The 17709-nt window shown below is 35.3% G+C and overlaps 1 protein-coding gene across 8 annotated transcripts in view; it reads right to left on the bottom strand.

The window, feature by feature from the left end:
- The window catches only part of LOC135105896 (protein strawberry notch-like), a 35181-nt gene extending 17866 nt beyond the window's left edge, over positions 1 to 17315 (bottom strand). The window contains exons 1-11 of one of the 8 annotated variants that reach the window (XM_064014542.1): positions 17250 to 17287; positions 15332 to 15355; positions 13555 to 13648; positions 12805 to 12987; positions 11141 to 11284; positions 10770 to 10829; positions 8678 to 8811; positions 6842 to 6904; positions 6290 to 6355; positions 1482 to 1596; positions 718 to 927 (exon numbers count right to left, since the gene is read on the bottom strand). In XM_064014542.1, coding sequence (XP_063870612.1) covers positions 718 to 927; positions 1482 to 1596; positions 6290 to 6355; positions 6842 to 6904; positions 8678 to 8811; positions 10770 to 10829; positions 11141 to 11284; positions 12805 to 12987; positions 13555 to 13648; positions 15332 to 15355; positions 17250 to 17270 — 1114 coding nt within the window. In that variant the 5' untranslated portion in view covers positions 17271 to 17287. Of the gene's footprint in view, positions 1 to 717; positions 928 to 1481; positions 1597 to 6289; positions 6356 to 6841; positions 6905 to 8677; positions 8812 to 10769; positions 10830 to 11140; positions 11285 to 12804; positions 12988 to 13554; positions 13649 to 15331; positions 15356 to 17177; positions 17199 to 17249 lie in introns of those variants that run through there. The other 7 variants (XM_064014544.1, XM_064014545.1, XM_064014548.1 and 4 more) reach the window with 7 other exon arrangements.
- Positions 17316 to 17709: the final 394 nt, after the last annotated feature.

The following is a 17709-nucleotide window of genomic DNA, read 5'->3' as shown; positions in this document are numbered from 1 at the left end:
TATTATAATCTACAGATTGAAAATTTGTGCATAAACTCAACATTTCACTACCAACAAAAACATTCTAAACGACAGTAAGTCAAATGTCTCCCAGGTATGACACTACACAATATACACAATACTTGTCTCTCACGCTAACCCAAAAACCTTCCACAAATTAGTTTACATCGTCACCTACAAACTTAGTTCTTGCTGAATGCAATCAATACTGGTAAATATGTAAATATCTTCACTGTCACTTACAAAATCCACATACTAGCCTAACAAGACCCTATTCTCAACATTGATTTTCTCTTACAAAAAAAATATTTGCAACCACCTAATTGAGTAAAGAAATAGCTATCAAAGATGGGCAATAAACATTAATTTCCAAGTCATCATGTGAACACTCAAACAGCTGTACCACTGCTGCTACAAAATCACTTCCCTTTAAAATTTCATTTATCTCACATTTACTAGCATAGTTTTAATAAAAATAAAATAATTACAACAATATTTCATTGAAAGACAGTACAGTGACCTCATTCAATTTTTAAATAATTAAAATGGATGAACAAGGATCATTAAGGATAAATTTCTTATAGTAAATAAGAAAATTAGCACACAGCACTGGATTTCAGTTAGGCAACAGGATGAGAAAGAGAGTCAGGCTCAACAACCATGCCTTGAGGTCTCCATGTAGCCCAAAGAACACAAATCACAACCCTCAATACTGACCAATGAGGAAGCCAGCCCGTGTTCCATCAGGGAGGAAATGTTCATGCTGCTGGCAGGTATAGGTGATGCTCTCAAGCTGAAGTGCAGACAGCTTCCCAGGTTCAATGCACGACTGAGGAATGTCCATTTTGTACCACACATCTGGAGGCTCCACTGAAGACATGGAGGCTGTCTCCACTACCTGGTCTGGGTGCTTGATGCCAACCTTCACTGTAGGTCATGAGTGTGGATCTTATACACTGGCAGCAAATGGAAATGAGAGAACATGTCAAAACAAAAACATCTACACTCAAAAAGAAACAATGAAAACCTATCAATCTGCTGGGAGCAAAAGTGTGCAATTAGTAAAATTATTCCATTTACCTCACTGATTTATTTTATTAATCTTCATCAATGACAGGCATGCCATGAAAAACATGTTACTTCTGATATGGGTACATATATATATATATATATATATATATATATATATATATATATATATATATATCTATTTTCTGAACAAGAACCATGATGGGTATTTGAGACAAAGAAAAAATTGAATGAATAAATAAATAAAGACAGATCATGATAATGTTAACATGTGCTACAAAGAACTATATAAAAAAAAAAAAAATACCAGAAATACAACTGCCAATTCAGCCCTACTTAATTTTATATTATACCCTCGTTAAATTTAATTTTTCTGACCTGTCATACTTTTCTGCTCTCATCCATCTCACATATTGGGTGGGACTGTACATCTGCCTTAAAGGAGCACTTACATTTGGAAGGCATGTAGTCAGCATATGTTTCAGCAACACCCATGTTCTCATCCTCTTCCATGTCCTCTTCTTGGGCAGGCTGGCTTAGCATCAAAGGATTTACCTGCATACCCATCTGGAAGATGGGAAGTACTGTACTACCACCAATCACACCATCATCCATTCATACACTCCAATAAAACAAAGAGCAAGCTCTTTTTATCCAGCGTGCTCATGTCTTTCCATTACTTATACCCCAATTATCAGTTACTATAGGTAAGCCTATAATCAAGAAATTTCTCAATATTCCTTTTTGAACTCTGTCTACTCTAAGTAATTTGGTCTTGCCATAACTATATTTAACAATAAATGCATAAATAATTTATTCAAAAAAGTTAAATAACAAAGAATAACAGAATATGGACAACTGTTGTGTATAAATTGCAAGATACAACTGAGGGGAGTGCAAGGTATCTTACCAATAACAATTACCACAAAGTCTGGCATAAGTAGGTGACAGAAGTTAATTCAGTTTTTATTTGAAACTCAAATCAAAATTTTCTTTCTTGTCTATTTCTTAATAGACAAGTATGATAAGTTTTTTAATGGGTTTCACAATGAACTGCAACACAATTTTCTCTGTTCTTGAAATGAGACTATTTCATCTGGCACTACACCTTTGTTCATTCTAATATAGCTGACAGTATGACCTTAGTCCTAATGGTCCTGCCATGCTTCACTTATCTTTTGTGTTTCTTTTCTCCTGTAAGTTTTGGGCCAACAGAGGAGACACCAAAGGAAAGCATTACAGCATCCAGAGCTATGGCACACAATCAACACTACTAAAATAAACAAAAATGTATGGCTATACTGGCTACTGTATCTACTGCAAATCCATTTGGACAGTAATTAGTCCCACAGAGTAAATGAAAATGTTTGGAAGACTAATTTTTCATTTCAGACGGCACTTCTAACAAAATATGGTTTACAAACAGAACATCTGATGAAAGCAGACTGAAGGAGTGACTGCTGCAAGCAGTGTGAGAGGACTGTTCTGACTAACCATTATGCTGTAACAGTATGGTTGTTGAAGTTGGTAAGGTTGGAATAAACAGTAAGCTCCACAAACTTAAGGATCAGAAATACAGCAGAAGAGAACATAAACAAAACATGAAAGGACTATATGAACCAAGGACTATGTGCATAATGTGGTGATCTCTTTTATACCCGACCTTAGCATGAGATTCTTGAAGAATCATAGCATTTCATATAAATAAATATATATGCAGAAACTCTCAATAACTTAAATCCACATCCTTAATCATTAAACACTGATACTAAAATATGACAAGTGTAACACTGAGAAACTTCAAAATTATATTTAACACACAAAAACTAAAGATCCTTAAACAGTGAAAATGTATTCCAAAAAACAATATTCTGTGCTATTCTGTCAAAGTAACATTGTTCATGACCATTACTGTTGTTTTAAAGAAAACCTCAGGTTCCAGATGAATTCTGGCATACCATAAGACAAATCCAACATCAGCTATAAACTACCTGAACATTCACATGCTATATAAAACACTAGCTAAGAATGTCAAGGCATGCATCTTCTTTTTGTTTCAAACATTATAATGGAGAAACTTGAGAAAAAAAATATTTCAGTGAAAACAAATTTCAGTCCCACACTACTTATTCTTTTACTGAACATTAGTCATGCTTCTCAGAAATCAAGAATGATAAACAGCACACAAATTAGATTTACCAAACTCACATCAGTACACATCAAAATCATCCTTGGCTGAATAACAAAATCAATGCAGGCATTTAGACAAATAATTGTTTATTATAATTATATGCATTTTATATAGTGCCAATATTGTAACCAATGAGGTTAATCTGTAAGGTACTGAAGAGTAGAGAAAGTAGAGACATCCTTCCTTGATGTCATATTTTCAATCCATACCAATATTCATTTTGAGTTCATTTTCTGTGCAGCTGATCTATCCATCTATATAATAGCTCAGCAATTCCACACAGGGTGATCCAGACAAAGCTCCACACATTCATACACACATCATTCACACTTGTATCCCTGTGGGCCCCATGTGGAAAGGTACAGTCTCATGGACCACCTTACTACATGCCAAAAAGTATTTTACAAATAAAATATAATAGAATCTCAAACTATGCTTACCAAGTAATAAAGAATTGAAATTAAAATTTTGATTCTGGAAACTCCAGTGATTTCTGGCCAAATGTAAATCACAAAAATTAGTGGCTTTCTGGTTAGGAACATTTGTATGCAATGGCAGATCTTGAAGAAGGTTTTTGGGTGCTAAATATATTTTACTATAAACTGTCTGTAATATACTTAGAATAATCTTTTAATATATAACAATAAATAAGAGACAAACATAATAATCCAGTTCATAAGAACAATAGAAAAAAGAGATTAATTTTAATGACCGTCTGACTACTGTCCAACAACAAAAAATAAGCAAGATGGCTTGAGTGAAATTATGTAATGTTTGCTTTTGGTAGAGTTGGAAACTTGCCCCATAGACACCCAGAATCTGCCAGTGATTGTATGGATATGTCATGTTCCTAAAACTATTGATTAAAACATCATTATGTGGTGTCCAAGGAAGAAAAGATATATTCCTTTGTTGAGCACTGTCTTTTACCTAGTTATTGAGTATTCAAGATTTGAATAAAACTAATGTTATCAGATGAAAGTCATGAATCTTTCTTGCACACACTATCTCCACATCCAACTCATTCATACTTCTACTTGGGATGCTAAACCTCTTTACACTCTCTAATCTAGTTTCCTCCACATTTCTTAATCCTCTTATTGATTTTGAATATCAAAATCGTCCCTACCTCTCCTTTTTTTTAAAAAAAGTGAACCCCAGTTCATCGTGGTTATATTCCAAAGGCACCCACAAAAAAAAAAAAAAGTTTATTAGACCACTCATCTCCTCGTGGCAGTAATGGTGATTAACCGCCAACTTGGTGAATTAGGAGCATGCAATGTGTGTACAACACACCGACCACCACCACCAACCCAACGATAACCAGAATATCTATACGACACTTATAGAACACACCAAAAAACCACCACAAGGATAACAACCCATACACAATGTCAACTGGTGACAAAGTGATCATCCAACCCAACCACCACCCACCAGTAATAGCAATGTACAGCACTCACACAAACGCCAACCCAAGTACATCAACCCACAAACAATGTGGGAGTGGCAACGAAAATTACCACTTGCACAGCTGACCAACCAACACCAGCTGGTGTCCACTCCACCTGCCAACAGCTGACTGTTGACGGTAATGGGCTGGTGTGAACCTCGCTGTCGCCTCCGCCTGGCCACCAACTTATCAGCAGGCAGTGTTGCCAAATATACAGGTGCACCTAAACCCTCATCTGAGTATTTCCTCAACCCAAGCCATGATTTAGCTTGTATTTTATCAAATATAATAGCCAATTTTTGTGATAAAGTGGGATTTCCCACACTGTAAAAATAATTAGGTTCCAAAGAAAAAAAATGTGAAAAAGTGAACCAGTGACAACTGAACTGCGATACACTGGGGGTTCACTGTAGTTATATTAATCTATATGAGAGCCAGTTTAGACTTTGCACTGATTCATTGACATTTTTGTACACTCTAAAGTTTCCCTTTATGCCTCTTCCCATATTATGACCAAATTATAATTGCACATTAAAGAAACTTAGATCATAATCATAGATTATCAATTTTCTCATTTGTCTAATCAAGTGACACTTTCATGTTTATCAGCATTCTCAAGCAATCATACTAAATACTTTCTGATGAAAAGATGCCTTGTATCATTACTTCCAACATGACTTTTTTTTCATCTAACTTATATAATGTATCCAAGGTGAGTGTGTGTGTGTGTGTGTGTGTGTGTGTGTGTGTGTGTGTGTGTGTGTGTGTGTGTGTGTGTGTGTGTGTGTGTGTGTGTGTGTGTGTGTGTATTTTAAACTCAATTTTTCCTGTGTGGCTAAGCAGACATGGAAAGTACCTTCCACTATTTCACTTTTCACCTAATGGACTTCTTGCAAAATACAGTAACTCCACTTCATACAGGTTTTGGTTTCACTGAACTTGTAATTCTGATAATGCAATTAAGTTCTTTTTCAATAAGCCCTTTCATGCTCCTGTCTAAATTTTGAAGAACTATGGTAAGCGTATGTATATATTCACTTGACAAAACTATGTAAATAAAACTAGGAGCAAAAATTCCCCTGAATTTCTTAAAAGTACAAAAAAAAATAAGCAAAAAAGAAAAGTTGTGCATAAGCTGAAGTTACAATGGGATACAGTTAATTACAATGAATACAACCCATGAATACTTCATTGAACATATTTACTTTGTCAGAGATTTTAAACACTATTTATGTCTTAGAACATGCAGGCTAAACACTTTGTTAAAAACTAGAAAGCCAAACTTCTACACAAATATTGTTAAGAACCACGCACTGCTTCACAAGATGTCATTTCTAGGAAAACTAGTCTACATAGAGGTGACAAGGATTTGATGAAATGGCATCAGCAAACAATGGTGGGCCCAGTTGAGAGGTGCTGGCTGGGAGCTCGTCTGTGGCTTTCCAGGCACACTTCAAACTCTGCTACACAATTAGGGCTTCCAGGACAACAAAGAAAAGCTCCAGGTTTCACCACAAATGATAGTGACATCATGATGAGTGTATCTGTGTGCCACTGTGAGCATACAGCATCACACACCCTGGCCACACAAGGAAGGTAGGTGGAGGGAGACTTACCATATGGGCCTGGGGTGGAGGTGGTGGGGGAGCATAGTATTTCATCATTTCCATGATGCTAGCAAGCTATGGGCACAGGGAGGGAAACGGTGTCACTGGTAAGGTCATTCACTACACACGCCGGGAGATACGGCACAGTCACAGTATGATTTCACAGTGGTCTTCTAACTACTTGTGGTTTATGCAAAAACTATAGGATATGATTTTTTTTGTACACAAGGGAAACTTAGTTTGAATATGGGTACTGATACAACACTATGTCACCTATGTTACTGAGGGCAAGTATAATGCAGAATGCACACCTTTTTACTACCAGACGCATAACACAATCCAGACTAGAAGTGACAACATGATTGTGACATCACCAAAAAGTAGCCCTACAATGTCCTGTAAATAACATGTAGACCTAAATCAATATGACCACAGGTTTGCTTAGTGTAAACCTCAAGGCAAATAAAAACCATCAGTAAGAGAATGTGAGACAGATAGCAACACTCGTGTATGGCTGAACGAAAGAACAAACACTCAAAATAAAGATTCAAAAGTACTTACCCCAGGGTACAAGCCCATCAACTTCTGCATCTGAGGAGCTCCTGTCTGTGACATTGACATTGCCTGTAAGTAAAACAAGAGTTGTAAACAAGACACATGTTATTTAAAACAAAGTAACAAATAACATAAAATATTGTAAATTACTAAAAAAAGATCTTCTCAACTGGAGTCACTTGTCCACAGAAATAAGTAGCACAAAACAATTAGCAATACTTAACTTTAACATATTTGGCAAGTGTCACCATTTACCAAAGAATTATAATTATCAATGACATCATCTATCACTGACATCAATAACAATACTATATACCAAAAGCATATCCCATCCAACACATTCATTCATCTACAATAGAGAATAGACAGCTTCATCATCAACCTTGAATAAGAGCCCAAAGTGTTGTAATGAAAAAATAAATATTTTTTCCTTTACAATAGCTCCAAGGTTAATACTTAAACTGCCCTACATTAGCCATTTTCAGCATTGAGGGCCAGTCTGAGATGACAGCAGTTAGGAAGAATAGAGCCCTTCCCACAAGTGACAGTGACCTGTGCAAATGTTTGCCACTGAGATGGTGAGTTACCCTCAAGGTTTAAACTCAAGTCTTGGATATACAGTGGAACTTCAGTTACCAAACACCTCCCTTTTCAAACAAATCAGTTTTAAAACAAAATTTTGAACTCATAATTGCTTCCGTTGCTGTGCCATAATTCAGTTCAAGAACAAAAAGTTACTTAATTTCAAATACTAAATGACAAAGCAAAATCTGCCATTTATTACTAATTTATAGTTTCTACAAAAATTTACTTCATTTTTATGTATTTAGAGGAGAGAGACAGTGGGTAAGACGGTAATTCACATTTTGAAAAAAGATAATGTGGTCCTGTTGAACAGCTTCAATGTAAATAAACAGTTTTCAGCTTGCTCTCTTGATGACCCACAACACCATCACTACTACACAAATGTATTTTCCTAGTAGCAAGATGTCTAAGTGTTATGATCACCTTCATTTTGGCTTGCTCCTCTCTGTGTCACTCTGTAAGGCTTCCTTCACTCAATCGGTGACAAAAAGAGAATCTCCACAGTCTAAACATTATCTTCTGATGAGTTCTATGTCACTAAGATCATTCAATACATCCTTTGTGGACAAATAATTTCTGAGCTGGAGATATTGTAAATTTAATTGTAAATTAAATTGAGTGGTGAAAGACTGAGAGTGTTTTAGATTATAGGGAACTGCTGGGAGATCATTCCCAGCATTACCACTGAAATATATATGCTTGATGCCTATATATCTTACTGGGTGGTCAGATTAAATTAGTTAAATAAATTAGGTTAGATAATTAATGATAACTGAGTGTGAGGATATGATTAAGTTGGTGTTTGTGAAGTACAGTCTTGGTCCAGGTGTTTGTGTGTGGAAGCTGCTTCCACCCAACTGAATGTCATAATGACGGGATGTTTATTTTGGAGTTTATCACTTAAGCCTGGGATTCATCTTTATGTAATTTGCAGTGCTCACTAAATTATAATTTTTTGTAAAATCAGTAGCACAATATTTCCTCCTTCCTCCTTACCCAGGCACCTCAATGTATCCCAGGTGAGTTAGGCAATAATTCATGTAGATGTTATTACATCTGCAGTATAAATAACTGACAAGACTATCCATCATCTCCAGAAATAGCAGAACAAACTATACAGTACTCAATTTGTATACAGTAGGTATGGGAATTATCCAATGCATAATCAAACAGCATAGATTCACCATTAGCAAGACCACAGCAAACATAATAAGAGATAAATTAATAAATTTTACCATCAAGGTTGACACAACATACCTGTTGCATCATGAGCTGTGCAATCACAGGGTTGCTCATGTCAAGACCAGGAGAGCGCATGGCCATTAAGGACTGCATGGCTGATAAGGGGTTGCCTGCCATCATGCCCAGGTTGCCCATCATACCCATACTCGCTGCCAAAACAATGTCCATTAGCTACACAATACACTCAGTAATATTAAAAGCACATTAACTGAAATAGATTGCTGTCCCAATGAAGTACAGTTAAACACTATACAATATCACTTCTTACTAATCCCAAACAATATTCATAACAGAGCACCAACAAAGTTCTGCACCAAATGCTCCCTAAAACAAAAATTGTTTTCATAAGCAACAGCATCCATGTACATATGTTAGTTTCTACAAAACAATTATACAAGCAACTACATAGGCAGCAGTGCAGTATATAGGTATTATACACAACTTGAAATCCATCTCATGAGGCACTAATTTTTGGCTGCCAAATGATTCAATACTTTTAATTAATTGAATATCTTACATGTCTTAACTCTTGACAATCAACTTTATGCAGACAGTACACCTTGGAAATTTAATCTTGTATAAATTTTTGTTACATTATACTATCTGATGCAGTTACACTACTTAGATTATGAGTGAGAAAAGAAAAAAAAAATAGCACAAGTAAAATCAAAAGCTGTGAAGTTTTGCATAAAAAGACTTAAAGCTGAATTCAAGTATTTTTTTCAATTTTATAAACTTACAATGTGAAAAGTCTAATGCAGCAATTCAACTAAATTCCATAAAAACTGATCAAAAAACATCTGCAAATAAATAACCACATGAATATTTCACTGAACAACTACATGCAGCAGCATTTGGATTTTCACATGCTGGCCACAATGAGCATAATGAACATAACTAATTAAAAAAATAAAAATAGGTGAATAAATAAATGAATCACTGAAATTTAATATCCAGATACAAAAATGAGATCAGACAAAAACTGAAGACACTGCAATGTGGTCTATAAGTAAAGCCAGTGCACACAGCAAGCCATGTGAGTATGAGAGAAAACTCTCTCACACCCACAACACCAAGCAGCCCACACAAGGCCACCACTCAGTCAGCTCAAACATTCATCCATGAAAGATAAATATTTCAAGAGATGGTGTCAAACAGAAATTTATTGAAATCCCAAAAATAGAGGAATGGGGTTTTCTTTTACTTCTTTTTCCTTATTAGTAATGAACTGTTGCAACCCACTACATCTCACCACTAAACAAGAATTCAAATGTGCAGGACTGATATGATTATTGCAACATTTAGTCAATTCAAAAAATATTATTTTGGAGCTGGACTGATTCATATTACTTAAATTAAATGCATTTACCTTTCAGATAAAAATTCTAAGAACTCCCTTATCATAACCTTGAATAATCTAATGTATGAAATTACTGAAAATTCTATATCTTCTTTTCCAAGTATGAAAGTAGCTTTAAATAACTTTTTAGCAACATCTTTCTTTATTTTTTCTTAAATCTCTACATATGTTTTGTCCAGGCTTTATGCAGTTCAGATTGAGATAAAACAATATTTACTTCTGAATACCTTTAATGCAATTTCTGTTTCCCACTAATCACAGCACAAAGAAGCGGAAGCACATAAAGAGATGAAAACCAGATGACCCATGAGCTTAAGGGACCTTGGGAAGTCTCACAACCATACCAATTAGGATAAAGGTAATATGAAGTCTAATTTTATGATGAACATGTCTTCAATTCCTTTCATGTCAATAAACATCCTTCCTTGGGTTCCTTAAGTCTGAAAGGAAAACCTAAAGCAGAATCTAGTGATTGAAGATTAATGAGACAATTAATACACAAGCCACTGTCACTTTCAGTTAGCTCATTTAAGCACAGGAGATATACAGCTGTGCAAAAGAGAGAAGCAGTGGACTATAGATTTTCAATGCTTTATTTTGCATATTGAATATTATGCGCTGAAGCCTTTAGCCTAAAGTATGTATTTGATTTTTTTTTTTTTTTTTTTTTTTTTGAGTTATTGTCACATTCCTTTGACATTGCCACATGCCACTAACAGCAAAGGGAGCCACAACACCAAGAATTACCTGCCGTCAGCGCTGGATTGTAACCCAGACCAAGGCCCGGTAGAGATACCGGCACATCTGCTGTTAGAACAAGAAGTGCCGGTCACTGGGACTGCTGATGTGCATGTGTTCTTTGAACTTGAACAAATGACTGATAAAGAACAACAACAATACCCCACATCTATCATAATCTACTTTCATGGGAGGGAAATGGTGAGCAATACCAACACTGGCAAGCATTCATCCACCAAGTTACCATCAGACAACACATATTTATAGTTCCAACATGAATTATTAGATAACAAACTTCCATCCCTTCCCCCTGCCACACTGCAATCACAAAACATGGCAGCTGGAGCAAAAAAAATCAGCAGACTTTAAGAGAAGCTTACCTCTAGGCTGAATGTGGCCATCTGAACGAAGGACTTGATATCCAGGTGAATATGCTGATTTGGTGACCAACCCTCGCTGCAAAAGTTGCTGCTGAAGGCCAGCACGATTCTGTAACCCTGCAGCACCTGCCATCCCCTCAAGCCCTGCAGCAATAAACCACAGATATTACTTTGAAGAAAATAATAGTATTAATTCACCTTACAGTGCTTTCAGCTAGTAATATGTAAATTATAATCTGCCCTAGGATTTCACAAAGCACTATAAATTTTCAGCAAGGAGCACTTCAACACAAAAAAGTTTAGCTTCATGCACATAAAACCTTTCATGATGAGAGTCCAGTATCGTTAGGAGGAATTAATTCCTTGAATTTCCTCCACTTATATCTAATTCACTGAATTCCATATCCTTTCTCCATCTCCTGAACATTTGAAAGGTACTAATCACAGTTGTCAGGGTTGACATAATGGTGATCTCTGGCAACTATACCCCATACAAGCTTGTAACTGCAATTATTATTTAAATTTGCAAGTTTGTGTATGCATACTTTAAGCTAAGTTTTCCATCAAGTTATAATAAAACATATTGCATTATACTGTAATTAAAGTAAAATCATATGAAATCACTTCTGAAATGCAGTCATGAAAGTCTATTTCTTTCTACACCAACACAAGTTCATAAGTTTGAGGAACTATATATGAAACTCTCTGCTGACACCAAGAACACATTGATGCTATATATTTATTCAATCTAATCATTAAAACAACTAAACATATGTGGATCAGCACACAAATCTAATGGTAATAGCTTAACATTAACTATCTTGCAAGACACAAACTCTTCCTACATATGATGGGGGAAAACTTCTGTTAGGGAGTTATGTAAGACTTGTTCTTACTTGCAAAGAGACTGACTGGTTGATCATAACCACCATGACAAGCACCAAGGAAGCAACATACAACTAAAAGTTTTTAATCATAGTCAAACTATATCATTAAAGATCTGATTGGAGCATAACTAACAATCAAGTGCCATTAAAAAATATAATAATAAAATGATTATGTATTTAAATAATTAGAATATTATTATAACAGCACAAATATAGTGATACCATGACATGCTTTGATAGTTGAACATCCATCTTCATGCTGTCATCACCGGGTGAGGGTTTGTATCACTTTCATATATTTTTTAAATAAACAAAAAATCTTTCCATTTTTTTTAAATAAATATTTGACTTCAATTATTACCTTACTGTGGAACTTCTTCAAATATGAACAATATATTTTCTAATGTGCAATAGTGCTATGAATACCTGAGAATTGTTCTTGATTAAAAAAGAATGGAAAATGAGCTGAGTCAAAAGTTTTAACAAAATCAAAGGAATCCTTAAGGCATTATCAACCTGCACAAATGATAGATTTCTCACTTATATATTGAATAAAATGCATCTGCAATGACAATCACACAACAGACCCATATTAGTAAGATACAATGGAAGGGAAGGGATTGCAATAGTGTGCTATGCAGAATGAAACTCATTGAATAGTATGACAGCACTTTGCATAGCTGGCTGTACTTTTATCTTGAGCAGGAATCTTTCATTACCAAAGACATATTACATCTTCATCTGTAAATAACTATGATCGGTTCAAACTGCACGTACCTGACGAGGAAAGTGCCGTGCTGAGTAAGTCTGGCTTGGGTTTCAGATCTGCTTGTGCTGCCCCCAGGAGTGACTGAAGACCTAGCCCAGAGCTGCTAGCTCCTGAGGATGACAAGTCCCCAATGCCTTCTTTTTTCACTGGATTATCTTCTCCTTTCAGTACACCCAGGGTAGTGCCTCCTCCTGCAACAGATGCACAACTTTACTGATTGCCTGAAAAATATGATCGATGAAGTATATGGCAGGATTTGGGTAGACTGTAAATGGTCATATGTGGATATTGTGGAATTGAGTAAGAAATGTTCTTTTTTCTCATGTACTCATATACAGCAGTTTTCCATACATCAAACACTTTCATGATCTATCTTCTCAGCTCTTTGTGTATTTACATACATCTCTTATCTACATTAACAAAATTTTTTATCATTTCCATATATTTTCATATATCACTTACCTACATAAACATTAACCTTTCTTATTAGATTCTTACAGCTTATGTGCAACCACCTTATAATTGAGATTTCCCAGGAAAAAGAGTGAGGCACAGATTAAACTAAACTAAACAGGATACTATGATTATGTTGAATGCTGATACAACATACAACAGCCTCAGCTTTCAAAGGTTACATTCAGTGGCAAACCTATGCCAAAAGATATTTAAAAATTAACAGATTACATGTTAAATATAGAGATTTTGTTTCTTTCTTTTTCTTTTCCCTGCAGAGTCTGAAAAGGATGTCCTCCACTCACCTGGCACATTCATGTTATCTGGATCCTCCTCCTCATCCCACTCCTCCGAGTCACTACTCTCACTCTCATCCTTGTATTTGTTGCCCTGTTTGGCCTGGAAAGAGTTAGTAATTGTAATAAAACTAATAATCCAAGCTCTAAAAATGTAGTGCTTTCTGTGACTTGATATATCCAAATTCATGTACAATCATATGATTTTGAGGCAGATAAAAGTAAATAAATATAAATTAATAAAGATGGATGATAATAGCAATAATCCCAAAGAACATGCCATATATATATATATATATATATATATATATATATATATATATATATATATATATATATATATATATATATATATATATATATATTATAGAATCTTTTTTACAAAGTAACATGAAATTAAACTAAATAAATAAATAAAAAAGTTAAACAAATATGGTAAAGTAGTATATTTTTCACTTCACTGCCATTGTTAAATGAAGATGAACATAAGGACACAAGGAATAAAGACAATCATTATGGCAATGAAAATTATGAATGTAGTAATGTTATAGAAGCTCTGCACCAAACTGTGATGTGGAGGCAAATAGATGAGCCAGCAAAATTGTCAAAGGTCGCTGCTGAAGTCAGGGGTAGCAAGAGGGAAAATGGGAATAAGTATTGGGGAAGCTACAACAGATTATTACCTGATCTGATTTGTTTCTTTATGGAAGTTATTTCTTATGACAACATTACCATCAGGAGACTCAGTGCAATCAGTGCACAGCCAGTAATGTTCTACAATATCAAGTACTCTAAAAAAAAAAATTTTACATAGGCCATGACTATGCATGACCTATTTTGAGAGAGAGAGAGAGAGAGAGAGAGAGAGAGAGAGAGAGAGAGAGAGAGAGAGAGAGAGAGAGAGAGAGAGAGAGAGAGAGAGAGAGAGAGAGAGAGAGAGAGAGAGAGAGAGAGTTTCCCTAATCCAAAAATATATTTGCAGGCACAAACATTAAAGTTCTGAACAGCAATGTTACTGCCACCTCACATTTAATTGCTTATCTATTATTCATCTTACAAGTATCCCATTAATATGGTGATATAACTCCTTTATATTAGTTATATGCAAAGTTATAGTAACTTTTGCAGTCCCAGCCAGGGCTTGATGTTAAATAGCAGCATGCCTAAGTGGCTTGGTTTCTGAAGTGAGAAATAAACAAAAAATAAAAATAGAATAATAATAATAATGATAATTTGTCCTATCTGAAAGGCTCAAAATTTTAATGATCATAGATTTATACCCAAACCAAGAGGAAACCTTAATATTGGGCTAAGAGACCCCGATTCAGAGGCAATTCAGTGATAAACTTGAACCATTCAGAATTTCCATGATTAGCAACAAATGGTAACATTTTCACATACCTCAAACAAGTCTGACACAAGATGTCATAAGAAATGAAACTGCAGTTTATCACAGGGCTTTTAAATCTAGAGTTTGTATTTACTAAATAAGAACACAGACTTGTTTTCAGTAGAACTACTCAGCAACTAAATTAAGTATGCTGCCTAACCTTATCCTAAGAAAAGAACTCCCATAAAGGAGTTATGGCAAGACAACACCCATGAGGCATTATGATAAGTTCTGGGTCCAGTTACTGAAACATGATTTCTTTTTCCAAAAACATTTTCTGTATGTCAGTGTTCCAAGTCCTTAATGCTACAAAATACAGTATTTATCCATACATGAAGTTTACTTAGTACAAAATGGTAAATTTTGATGTTTTATATGAAATAGCTGGCAACTTACATCTTTATCCTTTCCTTTGGAAGACTTGGAATAAAAATTGGTTTTCATATATAATCATGCAAAATTGTATGTGAAATTATAACAAATTCAGCAATAGCACTAATACTAGAAATGCTTGCTGTAACCAATAATACAACTAAATATTATATAGAATGCAATGTCATGAACATTTGTACAAGAATCAGTGTTTCATATTACTAATCAAAAATGTTGATCAACATCCTGGCAATTAATGCTGGCATTTCTTAGTAACATGACCTCATAAACATGGCCACATTTTCTTCTAACTTTAATATAATGCCAAAATCAATTGCCATTTTCCTTAGAGTGTAGTTTTGCAGCATGTATATAATGCTATAATGACCAAAACACAGAAATAACACAGTATAACTTATAATTTAAAATCCCTTAACCAGAATTTTTGTTGAAAATCTCAAGCATTGTTATAATAAAGTTGGATCCTGTTACTACAACTATATATGATAAGAGGCGTAACAAAGAACACTGTGCACCATTTATGAATATCCAAATCAGTGATGTTTCTGAATTTGTCCCTCACATCTTTTATTCCCTTAACAAAATCAAGGTTCACAACTCTAATTCACTGGCATTCTACTTCTAACCTGAAACTAAGACTTGTGAAACTATGGGCTAGTTGAAATTTCACTACCACTTAGCTAACAACACAAAGAACAGATATTTTAGCATAAATAACTCCAAACTAAATTGTTGACACTTAATTCCTACTTCCTCTAGCTTAAAATATTCCCAGCTCAACTGTTGACACTTAATTCCTACTTCCTCCTGAAGCCACTTGACAATAATTATTTACTTTAAAAATAATAATACCTAAATCCGATGGAAACTGTTACCTGATACATAACATCATGGAAAACTATATAAAAAAAAAAATTCTTATAAATTCTATGGATAGGAAGTAAAATTACCCATTTCACAATAGCAAATTGGTATGATACAGCCCACACTATATCTCAATTCAATATTTTCATTACACACACACACACACACACACACACACATGCACAGACACTGTTCACAAGCTCAGAGCTATCATCTGTCATTTGGTAGGCCATTCAAGCAATGATGAACAATTACTATTCACCTTCAGCAAGGATGTATTGTGTATGAAGTGTGCTTGTTTTACCTATAGGTTGGACAAGGATAACTCTGGGCTCTCATCCAAACGATAAAGCTATCACGAGTCTAGCACACGATCCTCAAAGCCATGGTGAATACAACTTGCTACTACAGTACCAAACTGACTATATTGCTTATCAGAGGAATGGCCTTACTTCATTTAGATTTCATAAAATCACTCATATCAATAATTCCCATCTGAAATATTCAAACGTATTTCATAGAATTTGAACTGTTCCAAGAAAAAAAAAACAGGTATTATTTAACCTATATTATACAATGTACGATTTAATTACTCATTCATGTAGAACACAGGCTGAACAATGATATTAAGCAATATATGCCTTCCCGCCCACAACGGATAGCAGACCTATGAGAGTTAGCAACTCTTGCAAGACGTAAGAACGAGGAAAAAATCCCTGTTTGGGGGCCGCAGCGAAAGGCACACGCCATCAGATGAATAAAGCAAGACTACGCATTCACCTTATGAGAGCGGGTCTGTTCAAGATACGCTACAGGGGCAGAGACCGACTACCGAAGGTTAAAACAGCCTGTGCTTCATCACGTATAAGGTTTGTTTACATCCCGAGGACCCACATTGTAACATCTATCGCCGCTTATTTTCAGTGATCATTTTAAAATAATAATCGTTTAAAGTCAGGTTTTAACCGATTGTACTGTTACTTACGGGCATCGAATTACTTTCCTCCCTCACTATAGTCTTTTAGGGCACGTAGAACTATCAAAAAATGTCACTTACAGCTCGAGCTGGACGCGGCATCTCTCCCCCAACCTGCCTCAAAAATAACTATAGAGGATCCTGCTAAAGTCAGACCGCTCCCAGGAACATGCCGAGACAAATGAGCATCGAAATAGAGAATTTCCGTTCCCTTTTGCTTCTCAATAAAGGATACAATAGTTTTAAAGACATTTCGATCTCTTAAACCCATGAAAAGTTTGCTTAATTTTCACAAGTAATGACAGTGCACTCCCGCGCAGCAGAGTTTCGGAATCTATAGAAAATGTCTGAGCAGGGTGGAAGGTCGTACTCGGTTTTTTTCACCGTTAACAAAGGACTAACGTGTTTCAGACCAACCACTGGGCGCCGAGGAGGAGTTTGCTTGCAGGCGAGACCCTTAGGAAGCCTCAAATCGGCCCATAGTACTGTAACTCACCAATCATCAATAATTCAGTGAGAAAAGAGGGAAGCTGCCCGGCAT

The sequence above is a fragment of the Scylla paramamosain genome, chromosome 12, assembly GCF_035594125.1.
Source record: "Scylla paramamosain isolate STU-SP2022 chromosome 12, ASM3559412v1, whole genome shotgun sequence".
Lineage (NCBI taxonomy): Eukaryota > Metazoa > Arthropoda > Malacostraca > Decapoda > Portunidae > Scylla > Scylla paramamosain.
Note: the sequence above shows the minus strand (reverse complement) of the source record. Positions and strands in the feature narration are given on the sequence as shown.